The sequence below is a fragment of the Thamnophis elegans genome, chromosome 10 (genome assembly GCF_009769535.1).
Source record: "Thamnophis elegans isolate rThaEle1 chromosome 10, rThaEle1.pri, whole genome shotgun sequence".
Classification (NCBI taxonomy): Eukaryota; Metazoa; Chordata; class Lepidosauria; order Squamata; family Colubridae; genus Thamnophis; species Thamnophis elegans.
This window is the reverse complement of record NC_045550.1, coordinates 32,539,218-32,555,820: the sequence shown is the minus strand read 5'-3', so window position 1 is coordinate 32,555,820 and position 16,603 is coordinate 32,539,218. Positions and strand designations below refer to the sequence as shown.

Genomic DNA, 16,603 nt, shown 5'->3' with positions numbered 1-16,603 from the left:
TTAATGAAACATAATTAAACAAAGTATAACTTTACATGATTGCATATAGTCAATTTGAGTTTTTCAAAGATAACAGTATTATAAAATTATATCATCACCATATATCTAACACCTCACTTGGAAACAATACACATATTGCCCAGTGCTTTATGTAAATAATAAAAAAGGAGTGTTAAATCTTGCTTTATTCCAAATGGGAGAAAATGCAGTCAAATCTGCAGAAAAAATAAATGTAAGTTAAATTTAAGTTGAATATTAAAGCACATGCTTTATTGGACATCCATTTTGTAAAAGATGTTTGATTATCCAGGTTTCTTGCTCTAAACGGGCTGATCAACTAAATTATATTTTGCAATATTAGGAATTGCTGATATTCCTTAGAAAAAAAATCTTTTCAGACCAAGAAAATGTCACTAAAATGTTTTTATTTTTATTTTTTTAGACATCCGAATATATAATTCTTAAGGATAATACAACCTATTCCCAAATTACTCTATATTGCAAACTATTTTGATAAATAACATAGAAATTATTTTTAAGTGCAAAAATTTGCCTCAAACAGATTTTTAAATGAGAAAACACTGCCCCCTGGAGAACAAATGCTGGTTTTTTTTTTAAAAAAAAGAAAAGTTGACTACATATCATTACTGAAAAGACATTTGCTAAATATCTACATTAATAACTGGCAAATATTATATATACATATATTATATGTACATATAATATATGTATATATAATATATATATGTATTATATATATATATATGTTCCACTCCTGGAAACACCAAGCCTGAAGTAGCCTGAAGATGACGAATGAGACTTCGTCGAAACGTCGCCAAGACATCTCCAATTCTACGTGGGAGAAAACCCGAACAACTAGAGACATATATGTATGTATGTATGTATGTATGTATGTATGTATGTATGTATGTATGTTGTATTTGTGCTGATAAATAAATAAAGGGAGACTAGTATAGATCTATTTCAAGCTATTTAACTCTCATCAGCTAGCCATACCCTTACTGGGATTTGAACCTGGGCTATATTACATACTAGGCAGACACCTTAGCCATTAGGCCACAGGCTCTTATCCGTTATCAGCGAAGCCAGGGTGAAAGGTATCTATTAGACTTTTTTTACAACCCCCGGTATGCCCAAATATGGGAGGAAGATCACTACTTCCATTCTCTGTCCTTCGGCTCGTCACAAGAGACCATCCAGGCGGAAACCCAATATTTTTACTGTTGCCTTTTTGTTACATTTTGTTGTATTTGTGCTGATAAATAAATAAAGGGAGATTAGAATAGATCTATTTCAAGCTATTTAGCTCTCATCAGCTAGCCATACCCTTACTGGGATTTGAACCTGGGCTATATTACATACTAGGCAGACATCTTAGCCATTAGGCCACAGGCTCTTATCCGTTATCAGCGAAGCCAGGGTGAAAGGTATCATTTATATATATATATATATATATATATATATATATATATATATATATATGTGTGTGTGTGTGTGTGTGTGTGTGTGTGTGTGTGTGTGTGTGTTTTATTATTTGTGCTGATAAATAAATAAAGGGAGACTAGTATAGATCTATTTCAAGCTATTTAGCTCTCATCAGCTAGCCATACCCTTACTGGGATTTGAACCTGGGCTATATTACATACTAGGCAGACTTCTTAGCCATTAGGCCACAGGCACTTATCCGTTATCAGCGAAGCCAGGGTGAAAGGTATCTATTAGATTTTACAACCCCTGGTAAGCCCCAATTATGGGAGGAAGTTAACTGCTTCCATCGTCTGTCAATCGGCTCGTCACAAGAGTCCATCATGACAGAAACCCAATATTTTTACTGTTGCCTTTGTTATATTTGTGTTTGTTTTGTTTTTTTATTATTTGTGCTATATATATGGCTAGCTGATGAGAGCTAAATAGCTTGAAATAGATCTATACTAGTCTCCCTTTATTTATTTATCAGCATAAATATAACAAATATAACAAAAAGGCAACAGTAAAAAATATTGGCTTTCTGTCTGGATGGTCTCTTGTGATGAGCCGAAGACAGAGAGTGGAAGTGTGACCTTCCTCCCATATTTGGGCATACCAGGGGTTGTGACTTTAAATATATACCTTTCACCCTGGCCTCGCTGATAAGGAGTTGAGTCCTGTAGCTCAATGGTTAACACATCTGCCTTAGAGGCAATAGAGCACAGGTTCGATTCCCAGTAAGGGTGTGGCTAGCTGATGAGAGCTAAATAGCTTGAAATAGATCTATACTAGTCTCCCTTTATTTATTTATCAGCATAAATATAACAAATATAACAAAAAGGCAACAGTAAAAAATATTGGGTTTCTGTCTGGATGGTCTCTTGTGACGAGCCGAAGACAGAGAGTGGAAGTGTGACCTTCCTCCCATATTTGGGCATACCAGGGGTTGTGACTTTAAATAAATAAATATATATATATATATATATATATAGATAGATAGATAGATAGATAGATAGATAGATAGATAGATATAGATATAGATATAGATATAGATATAGATATAGATATAGATATAGATATAGATATATAGATAGATATATAGATAGATATATAGATATATAGATATATAGATTATATATATATATATATATATATTTTCTGAGGTTTTCGCGGGTGTTAGTATGCAGGTCTCTAGTTGTTCGGGTTTTCTCCCTCGTAGAATTGGAGATGTCTTGGTGACGTTTCGACGAAGTCTCATTTGTCATCTTCAGGCTGCTTCAGACTACTTCAGGTTTGGTGTTTCCAGGAGTAGTGGAGGAACACTACTCCTACTCCTCCTTCCAGGAGGAGTAGGAGTAGTGTTTGGTGTTTCCAGGAGTACTCCTGGAAACACCAAACCTGAAGTAGTCTGAAGCAGCCTGAAGATGACGAATGAGACTTCGTCGAAACGTCGCCAAGACATCTCCAATTCTACGCGGGAGAAAACCCGAACAACTAGAGACCTATATATATATATATATATATATACACACACACATACATACATACATACACACACACACACACACATACACACAGTATTTAAGATTATTATTCTCTTAAATAGGATCCATTCAGTTATAACAGGTCATTAAAAAACTGTTACCATGTAAGATGGCTGAGAATTCTATGGATCAAATTTTTGGTACCTAAAATTAGTTTCTTCCATCTAAGTACAGTTTTTTTAATCCCAATCTAAATTATTTAATAAAAAGCACTGTCTTTCTCACCACCAAATTGTTTGTGCATTTATACCTGTGATGGTGAACCTCTGGCACATGTGCTGGAAGTGGCACGCAGAGCCATCTCTCCAGACACACCAGTCAGAACCCATTGCTCTTCCAGGTTCCAGCAAGTGCCTGCCAGCTGGTCTTCATGCATGCATGCGTGCCAGAAAACAAATCAGGTGACTGGCATGTATGTGCATGCTGGAAACTGGAAGCTCAGCTTCCCAGTGTGCGCAAGCACGCTAGTGAATTATTATTCTGGTTTCCAACACTCCCCACATGTGTGCGGGAGAACTGTTTTGGTTTCCAGTGCTCCCCACATGCGCTCCCATTTCGGCACTCAGTGCGGAAAAGGTTCGTCAACACTGACACGTACTAGTTTCCTTGTGTCATTATGAATCTCTCTCATCATCTAGTAGCTAGCCTCAAAGTATTCACATGACAGAAGGAAGTTGGTTGATGTGCTCACTTCATTTCTGCCAACATATGGAACTGCTAGGACAAACAACTAAAAATGTTTTTTCCTTCCAGATGACATGAATTTAATTTTACTAATGGATCTGCTTCTAAAATACCAAAACAATCCTTCAGAGAGTTGCTATTGGAGTCCAATAATGCTTTAATGAGATCTCCTTTTTGTAAGTGAAAATTCTAATTCAAGAATCCTATGTGTTCTCAAATGGGTTCACTTAAGGTGTGGATGAGGAATTGGAATCTGCCCCAAACCTACTGAATATTAATGTCAGAAATGAAATTTCAACATCTGAAAAGCAAAAGTTTATGCAGGAGGTGGAAGAATTGGGTTTAAGAATGAACTATTTTTAAACACTGATTTTAGTTCTTTTGAATATTTACTTTAGACATTTCCCTTATTTAGAAAATTCCTGGTTGAGGAAGCTTTTTTATATCTGGAGTTCTCACAATAGGTCTTGTCAAATAAGTTCTATCCCATTGATGCAATTCATACGCCTTCTGCAAACATATCTATTTTGAATATGAATGCTTGCAGATATGCTTTCATGTAGTTGGTTCTCTAGTGACGCAGCACCTTTTATTTTCAGCAATTTTGCTTAGTTTCTTGGTTAAACAAGGTTCCATTTCAGAAATATTGTGTTGTATCATGCACTATGCCAATGCACAAATATAGTAGGTACCATTTTGTGCTTGTGCAATGGACAAAATGGCAGCTGCTGTTCTGGCAACTCTGTCTGGATAAAATGTATTTAAGTCAGTACTTACTTAATGGATATTTCCCATACCAACACAAGAACCAATACAATTTTTCTACTCAACACATTCATGGTCTATACACACATTTTTGCATATAATTTTAATATAAATATTTCAGAATATTTTTAAACGACAAGCAAAGAAAACATGTCAATCATTTTGACATTAGACAATGCTACCGTTCATTGATAACTTTAGTCAAATATTGTTACTAAAACAGAAAGTATATATAATTAATAAATAGGCCCTGAAAATCTCCATAAGCTTAGTTTGGCATTAAAATTCATCCTCTGTTTCTGTATCCCACTCACAAGCTTCAAGCTCCTTCTCTTGTGGAAATTCCACCTCTACATTGTAAATAAAATCTGGGTCCTCTTTTCGTTTTCTGTTCTTTTCAAACAATTCATCCATAATTCTTTTCTTTTGGGCTAGCTCTTCATCGTTCAGTTTATTTAGGTCCTCTTCTGGATCAACTGTTTCATTCTGCTCAACTTGTTTCAAACTCTGGCTCAGAGTTTGTCCTTGCAGGTGGCATCTCAACAAATTGTGCAACTTTTTTAGCTGCTCCAAGGATACCCCTTCTAAATACGTTTTGTGCCGAGGATTATTCTTTAGCTGCTCTGCCGCTCTGCTGCAATCTGTATGAAAGGCCAAAATAATGATTATAATTTTTTTTAAAAAAGAAATTTTGGAAATGTGCATTAGAAAGGTTTTAAATAAAACAAATATGAAACTTATTTCTGTCTCACTACCGTTTGTGTTTATAAGATATAACACATGCCCATAGCTTAAAATCTACATTGATACAACATAAATTTGGCGGAATTCTGGAATTATTTCAATATTTTGTATATACCCAATGTTTTGTAAAGCAAAGATGTCAAAATTGGGAACAAGCCTATGGGAAGTTGTTACAGCAACAGTCCTGCAGCTTTGAAATGATATGACATGGCAAAACCTTGAGCAACAAATTCAGACAGTTGTTTCATGAAGCACCTTTCTAAATGGTTTCCAAACCTTTACAATTAATGCCCCAAATGTATTGAGAATAAGCTAGGTCAGTCCCAATGCTCTACAAATTTAAACAACTAATTTCCTCACCAACAAAAATGCGTATAGTCAAGGCTATGGTTTTCCCAGTTGCAATGTATGGCTGTGGACCATAAGAAAGGCCGAGTGCCAAAGAATTGAGGTCTTTGAACTATGATGCTGGAGAAGACTCCTGAGAGTCCCTTGGACTGCAAGGCAATCAAATTGGTCAGTCCTAGAGGAGATCAATCCTGACTGCTCTTTAGGCCAGATCCTGAAGATAAAACTTAAATACTTTGACCACCTAATGAGAAGGAAGGACTCACTGGCGAAGAGTCTAATGCTGGGAACTATTGAGGGGAAAAGAAGAATGTGGTGACAGAGAATGAGGTGGCTGGATAGAATCACTGAAGCAGTGGTGTGAGCTTAAATGGACTCCAGAGGATGGTAGAAGACAGAAAGGCCTGGAGGAATGTTGTCCGTGGGGTCACGATGGGTTGAACACGACTTCGCAACTAACAATTTCTTTTAGAAACAGGGTCATACTATGTACATTCATATTGTCTCAATATACCTGTCTCTTATAAATATAGATAATAAAATCAAATTTATAAAATGAAGTGAGCGAAGTATGGAGTCAATGAAACAATTCCATTCCTAAACAAATGCAGAAAAAATGGGCACTGAACACTCTACGTGCATGAGAAAATACCAGTGATAAATTTGAAATATATCCTATTGTACCTGAGAATTTGGTAAAATTCCTGAGAGGCATGATGCGCTGGCGCAGATTTTTCTTAAGCTGATCTTCATAGATCAAAACGATAGATGGAGGCTGTAACCGGATGCCACACTTTTTGGCAACATAAGACATCCCAGCTTCTGCTGTAAAGCTCAGCAGGGACAGATCCCAGCCATTTAGTTTTCTTCGGAGAAAACTATACTCGGGATAGGGCAGCGCTGCATTTAAAAGGAACACCGCGCGATTTTTGGCGGTTTACTGGATGCGTTCCGCGTAGCGTCGTTCGTCGGGCAGTTAAAGGGGTGAAGCCGGCAAGCAGACGGCTTCCCGCGGGGTGTGTGTGTTTCATCCAGCACTCCTCGAAGTTGCCATTTTTCTGCCGTATGGTCAGGTTATTAATTAAAAGTCCGGCCCGTTCTTTTCCGTAGTGACGAAGAAGGACGAGCCCAGGGGCGCGAGAAAGGAGAGAGTAGGGTAGGATGCCTCGCAGCGAGGAGAGGTTGCCGCCAGGCCAGCCAGATCCCCGCAGGACGCAGGGCGGTTGCCTACTCGAAAGAAGGCGTTGTTCAAGGCGGATGAAAGCAGCGCTTTCCACTCTTGACTTGGTAGACTCGCCGATCCTGTCGTGGCTCAGCCTGTCTTCCGCTATAGCCGCTCCTGCGGATTGAAATCTCTCGCTCTGCTCTCTTGAAACCGTTTAGGGATGCGGGGCTCCCCGTAAAGAGACGCCGAGACTGGAGCGCCTCCTCCTCCGCCCCCGCATCAAGAATCGCCGCTGGGAGGAGCAAATGGCGACCATTTGGTCGCGGCAGGAATTCGTTTGCAGGTGCTTGGAGGCGCACAGCGTTCATTTTCATGTTACGCGTTTGGGCGGAGGAGTCCGACTTTGAGACTCGAGTCGCTAACCTTTTAGGAGCCCAAGTGATAGTGGTTTCCGGGTACTTTAATGCGGATCACCTAAATCAGGGGTCCCCAAACTTGGCAATTTTAAGACTTGTGCACTTCAACTCCCAGAATTCTCCAGCAAGCAGAGCTGGCTGGAGAATTCTGGGAGTTGAAGTCCACAAGTCTTAAAGTTGCCAAGTTTGAAGACTTCTGACCTAAATGGTGTGAAAGCGCGTAGTTTTTAAACTCCAAATCTCCTCAGACACAGAAGAGATTCTGTAATGTTCAAAAAGCTTGTATATCATTCGCAGTTTGTGCCCTTTGGGTTGGTCTTAATAGCGCTATCCAGCTGTGTGTGTATATATATATATAGATTGACATAACTGTAATTTGTATTGCATTCAACAGCTGGATTAATTCAAAGTAGCAAAATCTGCTAGCCCTTAAAAGATGCATCGGTTATCTCATCCCACCGCAAATCGCTCTTCCTTTTCTCTCCCGTCGCTTAGAGTTAGAGCAATTTTCTCCGCTCATCACTTTAAATGCAGCAGGGCGTAGCTATCGCATGTGGTCCTCGGCATTGCTGTCTAAGAATTGGCCTGTATTAATGAAGGGAAACTTGCAAAGATTTGTGACGCCACCTGGATTCCTCTTTATAAGCCGCTTTTGCCTTTTTCAGTTCTCCGGGGGGATTAGCTGAGGAGCGGGAGACAAACATTACAGCAGAAATTATTTTATCTGCGGTATGTTTTTCAGTCTGGCGGAGGTGGGACAGTCCTAAGGAGGGGACTTGGTTGTAAACGGAAGGGAGAGCGCCTGTAAGAAGTAAGGGAGGGTTGGTCAGTAATGTCGAGGTTGCGTTATTCTTTTGTTGAAAAGGAAGCGGTAGGTAAAGTGCTTTCCCTCCACTGCCTCTTCCCTCACTTGTCGGAGGGACTAGAGAGCACAGGCTGATCTTAGACACGGCAGGTTAGTCGGGAATTGACTAATAAATTAGGTGCCTATTTTGATACTGACTACTTGTGCCAATTATTCACTGTAGGTTTAGTCGCATTTCAGACTTTCCCCTGGTTAATGTCATGGATTAACAATTGACTTAGATCGCTTACTGAGGTATAAAGTTCGCATTTGATAGGTTCACACAGCAGCGTGCCTGGTATAGTGTTGCACAGGAAGACCACATTCTAGTGGACTCTGTGCCATAGAAACTAAGTGACTTTTGGCCAGTCCGACCAGTTATTGTGAAATTTGGTGGCTTGCTTGCAGATACTTCAGTGTCCAAATACATAACATCAACGCTTGTCAGTGTGGAGTTTGTTCCTTCTTTATAAAGTCGCTTGCCCTGCCCTGTTTGGTGGATATGTTCTGATCTTTTTTGTTTCCTTCTGTGTTGCTTCTTTTGAATGGTGTGTAAATTGGATTATTTCTATGTCAAAAGACACATGAAAATTTCTTAATCTCAGACTCAGCCACTGGGAAATTGTGAGCATCTTAGGCCAAGCCAAATCCAAAAATGTTAGGGTATTTCTGGAAGCTTGGCTTTCAGACAAATTGGCCATCAATAGACACATCCCTGCCAGTACCCAGATAAGCAGAAATCAGTGCCAGATAAACATTCAAGCAGCAAACAATATCCTAATCAAGAAACCAGCAAGGAGAAAACCACACCCCCAACAACACTGTCAGGACAAGCTATTACATACAAAAGGAGCAACTTCACACTGACTAGCACTGATGTTATCTGCTTGGGTAATAAAACATCTGCAAGCAAACAACCGAGCTCAGAGAGCACCAAGGACACTACAGTTCAACTCTGAGCTACGAATATTTTCTTCTATAACAATTATTGTCATAGGAAAAATAGGAGGAGCTGTTGAGATGCACATCTAGCTAAAACCCAATAAATGAAAGATAGTTGCCTGGTTTGTGCTTCATATCACATGAACTCAGTTTTTCTTACAAAGAGTTCCCTCAGTATTAATAAATGTCCTTATTTTTATAACTGCAGCTTTTTGGATTCTCAAGTAGGAACTTTTCTGCTGAGCAATAACAGTATAGTTTCAGAGTGATTATTTGATGTGCATATAAATACTTGGGAAAATAATATATGGAAGAATGTATAGCCATTCTTTCTTCGGAAAATATGTACTAGTAAAAGCTCACGTTGAGTTGAGTTTGCCTTCTGGTAATATGGACATATTTATGTTGTTTTGGCAGCAATATTTATTAAGCAGATTTATATAACCACTCAACTCACACATGATGACTCTATAAATGAGTTATCATTGCCTTTTGCTCTGGTATTACCCACACATTTGATTTTTCAAATACAATCAATGTTGATTAGACACAACCAACTTTTATGACAAATCTATTTTATTGATAAAAATGTCCTTAGCAGAATAGGTTAATTTTCTATAAAGAAACTTTTGATTTCAATGCATTTTATACTGCTCAAACATTAGAATTATACCAGATTTTTGAGATATGAGTCAAAGTCTCCAAATTCAAAAGCATTTCTTTTACTGCATATATACAAATAAAGAGCACATGATTGTGATGTATTTATACATAAGAAATGATTTCATACACAGTGTGAGATGCCATAAATGTATGTATGATGAGATGCACACAAGCAGTTTATAACTTTAAAATCCTATCACCAAAGAGTGTCTGTACTGGACATTTTTGAAGTTTTATAACGCTAGTGGACAAGAAGAGCTATAGAGTTAAAAAACTTACCTTACACGGAAGTAATTTTTATTGTCATTTGTATAGTTATGCAACAAAATAATCTGTGCTATAAAAATTTTCTGTACATTTGTTATAATGTGATTTCTTTTGTCTTGCAGGTTTAATTTGAAATGTACCAGTAGAAGAAAAATGTGTTCTTTTAATTGGAATATTCTCTCCTTTGTGAAATTGTTTAGTCTATGTATAATGCCTGAATTTTTATGTAAGTTACAATTTGAATAAGAATAGCTACCACAACAATATGGGGACCTCTAAGTACTGTGTTTCTCTGAAAATAAGACAGGGTCTTATTTTCTTTTGATTCCTGAAATAAGTGCTTGGTCTTATTTTCGGGCAGGTCTTATTATTTTTGAGGTACAGGAGGCGGCGAGCGTGTCACCTCATGGCTGCTGCTGTGTTGCAAGGGCTTGGGAAGGGCTTATTTTTTGGGGGGGGGGAGAGCTTATTTGAGCACATTCACTCAGAAGCCCGATTGGGCTTTTTATGCGGGGAGGTCCTATTTTCGGGGAAACAGGGTATGTGTCCAGTTTTGTGGCAGTCCCAGGCTTGCTAGCAAACTAGGTCTTGAGGGCCTTCTACAATATCAAAAGGAAGAACAAAGCTTTTCTTCTTGTGGGAAGCATGTGGCAATGAAGCCAGAAAACGTCTAATTTATATTGGAAATTAGGGCTGCTGGAAATTTGGAGACAATATATTTTTGCATTCTACAGTAGGCTAGACTAAAACAGTTTGCAACCACTAAGTTAAAGGACTGTTGTCTGTCATGACTTCATTAAAGAAGTATTTTTATATTATCACAATATCAATAATTTCATTTATGTTCTAGATTAAGGACATAAGAATTTTGAAAGTGTTACAATTCTGTATTATGCTGTTTACAAATGATCATCTATTGTTGAAAACAGTAAAGACTTTTCTGGTTTTCGCTTCTGGTTTTAATAGATGCATTGAACACATGTCCTGAGATCATGCAACAGTTTTTGAAAGATGGCTTTCACAGGTGAGTTATGATAATTAAATATTGATCAGTATCTTTTAACAGTGTTTCAATAAGGTTTGAATCCATCACCTTTCATTTTTCTAATTATATCTGATAAGGAAATACATTTTTATTCAATTTTTTTAGATGGGGCACACAATTTACTTGGCAATTCAAGCAGCTTTTACATGATTGGGAACAGTTTCTTTGAATTAATCTTTAATATTTTAACGCTACGAATACCATTACATTTTATGTAGTAGTTACTGTAAAGCAATGTAAAATTTTTTAGGCTGCAACAATCTCCGTTTTAGGTCCAGTCATTTACATTAAATTTTGTGATGCGAGTTTAGACAATAAGTATTGCTTAAGCATTATTATGAAGAAATGAGTTCAATAAATTACAGTGAGACTTAGTGTTATCTCTAAATTATCAAATTTATATGCCACCCATCTAGCCAAAGGTGACTTGAGGCTTCTTACATTAAAAAAATAAATAGAAAAATAGGAAAAAAAACCACCTGCTGATTAAATTTACAATTCAGATTTACAATATTTCAAACTTCTTTACACAGAGATATATAACTGGTATGTTTGGAGATGCTTTGTATTCTCTGCAAGTCTAATAACATCCCTTTTCTTTGTTTTCTTCTTTATGGTAGAGATCTCTTAATTAGGGTACATTTTGGTGTAGCTGATGAAGGCCTTGAAAGTTGCAGGCTGGCAATTAGAGTACATCTTCCAAGAGGATTATATGTTGATCCCTATGAATTGAAATCTTTACAACAACATAATATCACTGAGGTATGATTTTTGGGTGATTTCAAGATCAATTTTGCATTGGATACAGCACAAAAGAATTACCAATAAATAACAATATGTAATATTTCTGGAAATGTTGAAAGGCAGAACAAAATGTTATTTTTTATACTTTTTATGAAGTTTTGAGAAAAAATTAAATAAATTTTCAGCACTTACTTTCTACGTTCTTTTTTTTAATGCATAAAAATATTTTATTTTATTTTGTGGCTCCTATATCCATCATATTGATCAACAATGTAGCACATAGGATACTTTATCAGAAAAACATCAGATTAGGAAGAATTTAATTATAAATCTAAAAATATACTGAAAGTAAACTTCCAAGTAAAAAACAATATAGTTAAATGGGCATTTTAAAATTACTTTTAATCATTTTTAAAAAAGAAAAAAGCAAGCAAAACAAAATAAGTGATACAAAAATGTAATGTCAAGTGGGCAAATAATGTATAGATGTACAATTAGCACTATGTATATCACTGATGAAAAATTAACTAAAGAAAATGAATTTCCTTTAAAGTTATTTTTAGTAAGAAAAAGAATTTTAAAGGTCTTTTTCACTCTCTGGACCAACTATACAGGTTCCACAACCGGTATTTTGTTAATTTCATAAAAAAAGAGAGAGAACAAAAATTATCTAAGAAAGGCAACAGACAAGAAATAAATCAAATTAAAGAAATTAAGAGATCTTAAAAGATGTAAAAACTGTTTTGGTTAGGATAAAATGCATCAATTAAGATTAATGCATTATCCAACATAAACTACGTTTCAAATGATGCCAATTCTGATCCCAGAAAAAACTTTATAAAAATGGCAAACTGTCAATTTATATGAATGGAAAGAACTTAAGAATAAAATTCAAACTTTAACAAGACTCAAAACAAAGATGCTATCTCTTTCAAACTTCAAACTTTATTAGAGGGCAAACTCTAATGGCTAATAGAATGGATTAAATCCTCAAACAGAACATTAATACTGTATAGGAAGTTGCTGATTTAGCTAATGAGCTTCATAGGTAACCATGTTACACAATTACTGGGATACAAAAAAGGAGAAAAACTGAAAAGGACAGGTATAAAATGGAACTTGATAAAAGTACAACCTTAGGAGAAAAACAGCCTTAGGCATGACCCCAGCTGTGGGACTTTGGGCCAGTCACTTTCATCTTAGGAAGGAGACAATGGCAAACCACTTTTGAAAAATTTTGCCAAGAAAACTGCAGGGACTAGTCCAGGCAGCCAATAATTGAGTTGAAGGCATCAAAGAAATAGTTACATAATATGACAGAACAAATAAAAATTTGAATTATAAAACAGATGCAAAATTTCAAAGAAACAATCACAATGCAACAATGGGAAGAACTATAGAACAAATATGTAAAATTACCTCTTATTATAATTTAAAAGAAAACTGGTGTGAAGTGTTTTATAAATTGCATAAAACTTCATTAATTGCCAAGATAAACAAATTATATTATAATTAATACTGGAAATGCTATGAGACAAGGAACATTTTACCATACACGATAGACATGTACAGAACCTCAAAACACTAGAAATAAATACATAGTACTATTCAGGAAATTTTAGAAATCAAACTTGAATTAACACCTCCCCCCCCCCCTTTTTAACTACGAGTAAACATAATTCCAAGATACTAAAAAAAAGGGGGGGGGGGATTGGTGGTTACAATTTACTGAGATACACATTCATGCTGCAAGGATAAACTTAACAAAAATACTAGAAAAGAGATATATTACCAATGGTATAAGGCTGGGAATTTAACCTCAGAGAATAGGCAGTAATGGCAAAATTAACAGCATATACCAGTATTCATAACAGACGCTTGACCAAATTTATAAGGGAATGGCTTCCATATGTATTACATTTTACACAGCACAGCTAATTTAAGCATTTAGAGTATGGTTTTTAAGGGGAAACAGAATTGACCAAAAACTGAAATCAGAAATGCATGCAATTAATGTCTGAAAGATCTATATTCTGACTCTTTTGAAAAGAAAAAAAACCATTTAAAAAGTGGTATAGTACTCATATCTTAATAGTAGTAATTCCTGTCTGGTATTATTGGAACTGGGATTAAAGCATCGGGCAGTAGTGATTCTCAAATATCCCCTTCATTTTCTATGCCTAAAGACTGTGAAAGTACTTTCAAAGTTATACTTTGTCATTTTAATAATGACTTGGAGTTGGAATTTAAAATCAAGTCCATGCCAGCTACCGTTACTATAAGGATTTGCAGTAATTCAGCAATTGGATGCAATCCTTGTATCAATTTTACTGATTTTATTGCTTATAACAAAAACCCATCACAAATATTCAGTAGATAGTCCTTGACTTACAACAGTTCTTTTAGTGACTGTTCAAGTTACAATGGCACTGAAAAAGAGACTTATGACTGTTTTTCACATGACTGTAGCAGAATCTCCATGATCACATGATCAAAATTCAGACCTTGGCAACTGACTCATATTTATGACAGTTGCTGAGGTCCTGGAGTCATGTGATTACATTTTGCAATCTTCTGATCAGCAAAGTCTGTTCAAAGTTACAAAGGCACTGAAACAAGTGTCTTATGACCATTTTTCACACAGCAACATCGCCATACTCAGTTGATCAGAATTTGGGCACTTGGCAATTCTTCTATTTATGACTACATGTGATCATCATCTACCTTCCATCTATCAGGTACCTTCCAGCAGCCAAAGTGAATGGGGAAAGCCAGACTTGCTTAATGATTGCATGATTCACTTAACAATTGGATTGATTCACTTAACTGTGGCAAAAAAGGTCCTAAAAAACTGCCTTGCTTAGCAGTGGAAATTTTGGGCTCAGTAGTGGATCATAATTTGAAGACTACTTGTATAGGAATAATAGGGTTAACTTTGAGAGTTTTCAGTAAGATGGTACCATTTCCTAAATAGGATTCTAATATAAATTAGATATTATTATTAAAAATTATGTCATTTTCATTATACACCTTTTGTTTTTCCATAGGCATTGGTGATTGCAGATGAAGTAGATTTGGAAGTTCCTGAGTATTTAGCAACTGATTCTTCTGTCCTTGTTTACATGAGACCTGATCCCAAGTGCACTACCTGTTTTAAAGCATTATTACCACTGCACTGCCGGTATTACCGACCCTCAGAAAGTAATGGAAAAATCCCTGTTGTTTTGCAGAATCCAGAAATAATGATTCATTGCCAAAAATGTACGTGATTATTACTGAAAAGGATTGTAAAAGTTGCAGTGTTGACTCAAAAAAACCTGGGGGGAAACTGTTACATACTAAAGGAAGCATTAGGGAGAGACCTTCATAAAGTAATGCTTATAGTCTAAGAATAATTGTTCTCTGAGTGCTACATTTAAACTATCTCCTCCCCCCTTTTCTTAGCTTTTTTTTCAGTGAACTGTCTGAAAGAAACTGAAATAGAAGCTCCATGTCCCCAGAATAATCAAGATGTATGCTATTGGAAGAGCATGAAATATAAAATGGTACATTCATATTTCTTCTATGCTTTGGTTTTTCTTTAAATTTATACTTCTATGACTATTTTGAAATGTTTATCTTCTTCTAATGCTGTTCCATACCTAATTCTAGCCAATTAAAAAAAGTTGCTTATAAATCTAAATTTTGCTAAAATGATTAAATTCTATTAACCCAGTGGATATTTCACTAATTGAAAAGATAACATTATCAGTGCTAGTGAACAGTGGTAAATATGAAACATATTTAAAGTATTAAATATAACTCTTGAGTTCAAAATAAAAAGATAAATATTTCCACCCAGTCAGACTTTTAAATTATTCTACTGCTGTGTACCAGAATTTGTAATGCTTCAGCCATTCATATTTAGGAATAACGCTCAATGGCAACCATATCTGAATAATTTAATACAAATTTATACCATAAAAGAAATTATTGCAAGGAATTGGTGAAAATGGAAAGTGTAAAAGGATTGTTATATTAAAATATTTAAGTTAAACATATGTGAGTATTCAAGTACACTTCACAATAAATGTGATAGTATGTGTTATATATTTTGAACAAAAGTTATTTTATCTTATTGGTCTTCTAATTTGCAATTCTTTTTTTATAGCTAAGTAAAGAATTGGAACTGCAGGTACCAGTTGGACTCAAACATCACCTTGCCTTGGTTTGTGCAATAACACTTATTACCACAGGACTATGTTCCAGTTTTATCCTTTCAGCTTTATGCAGATATGGGCCCATTTATTGCTCAATGTGATATTAAACAAGTTATTATTGAAATCATGAAAACGCTGTCAAACTGTCCAAATTATAGATAAGAAAAGAGCAAGCTTGATCATGTACCAAAAGCTGGGATTGATACGTGGCCTTTTGGGTCTCTCAACATCTCATTCATCACTACTGTAATCAAGTTTTCTCTTTGCTTTCACTTTTCTCAACTTTATGGGCAAAGTCTGGCTTCAATTAATATGACCAAATTATAATTGAGCCTGGCTGATTTGTTCTATGATCTATTGCAGTGGTGGCTAATCTTTGGCATGGGGTGCTGAAACAGGAGCATACGTTAGCATGCATGCCGAAACCTGGGAGAGAGCAGCTGGGCCCGTGTGCATTCTGGGTTCCGTTGCATGCATGCACACCAGCTGGCTGGTCGAGTATGCATACGCGTGCAGCTAGCTGCTCTCTTCTGGGTTGCGTCATGTACATGCGTGCCGGCCAGCTGGTCTTTGCACATGCTAGCTGCACTTCCGGGTTCCATTGCGGGCATGCTGAAGACTAGTTTGCTGGCATGCAACAGAACCCGGAAGAGAGTGGCTGGGAGCACGCTTATGCGCACAGAAGAGCTGACTGGCATGCATGCATGCAATGGAATCTGGAAGTGCAGTTGGCGATGGTGTGTGT

At 36.4% G+C, this 16,603-nt stretch overlaps 2 protein-coding genes across 6 annotated transcripts; one reads left to right on the top strand and one right to left on the bottom strand.

Moving 5' to 3' along the window:
* Nucleotides 1-4,501: 4,501 nt before the first annotated feature.
* Nucleotides 4,502-6,431, bottom strand: CEP19 (centrosomal protein 19). Its single transcript, XM_032225426.1, has 2 exons — nt 6,258-6,431; nt 4,502-5,122 (listed from the first exon to the last, which is right to left on the bottom strand). Exons 1-2 carry the CDS (start codon nt 6,385-6,387, stop codon nt 4,761-4,763), a joined length of 492 nt encoding a protein of 163 aa, XP_032081317.1. The 5' UTR covers nt 6,388-6,431; the 3' UTR covers nt 4,502-4,760.
* A 570-nt stretch (nt 6,432-7,001) lies between these two features.
* PIGX (phosphatidylinositol glycan anchor biosynthesis class X) lies at nt 7,002-16,001 on the top strand. Of its 5 annotated transcripts, none has more exons than XM_032225421.1 (7): nt 7,002-7,081; nt 9,993-10,096; nt 10,837-10,894; nt 11,536-11,677; nt 14,707-14,920; nt 15,104-15,204; nt 15,810-16,001. In XM_032225421.1, exons 1-7 carry the CDS (start codon nt 7,044-7,046, stop codon nt 15,957-15,959), a joined length of 807 nt encoding a protein of 268 aa, XP_032081312.1. In that variant the 5' UTR covers nt 7,002-7,043; the 3' UTR covers nt 15,960-16,001. The 5 variants fall into 5 exon arrangements, with proteins under 5 accessions (XP_032081312.1, XP_032081313.1, XP_032081315.1 ...); XM_032225422.1 differs by lacking the exon at nt 7,002-7,081 and adding an exon at nt 7,737-8,109; XM_032225424.1 differs by lacking the exon at nt 7,002-7,081 and adding an exon at nt 7,911-7,965.
* Nucleotides 16,002-16,603: the final 602 nt, after the last annotated feature.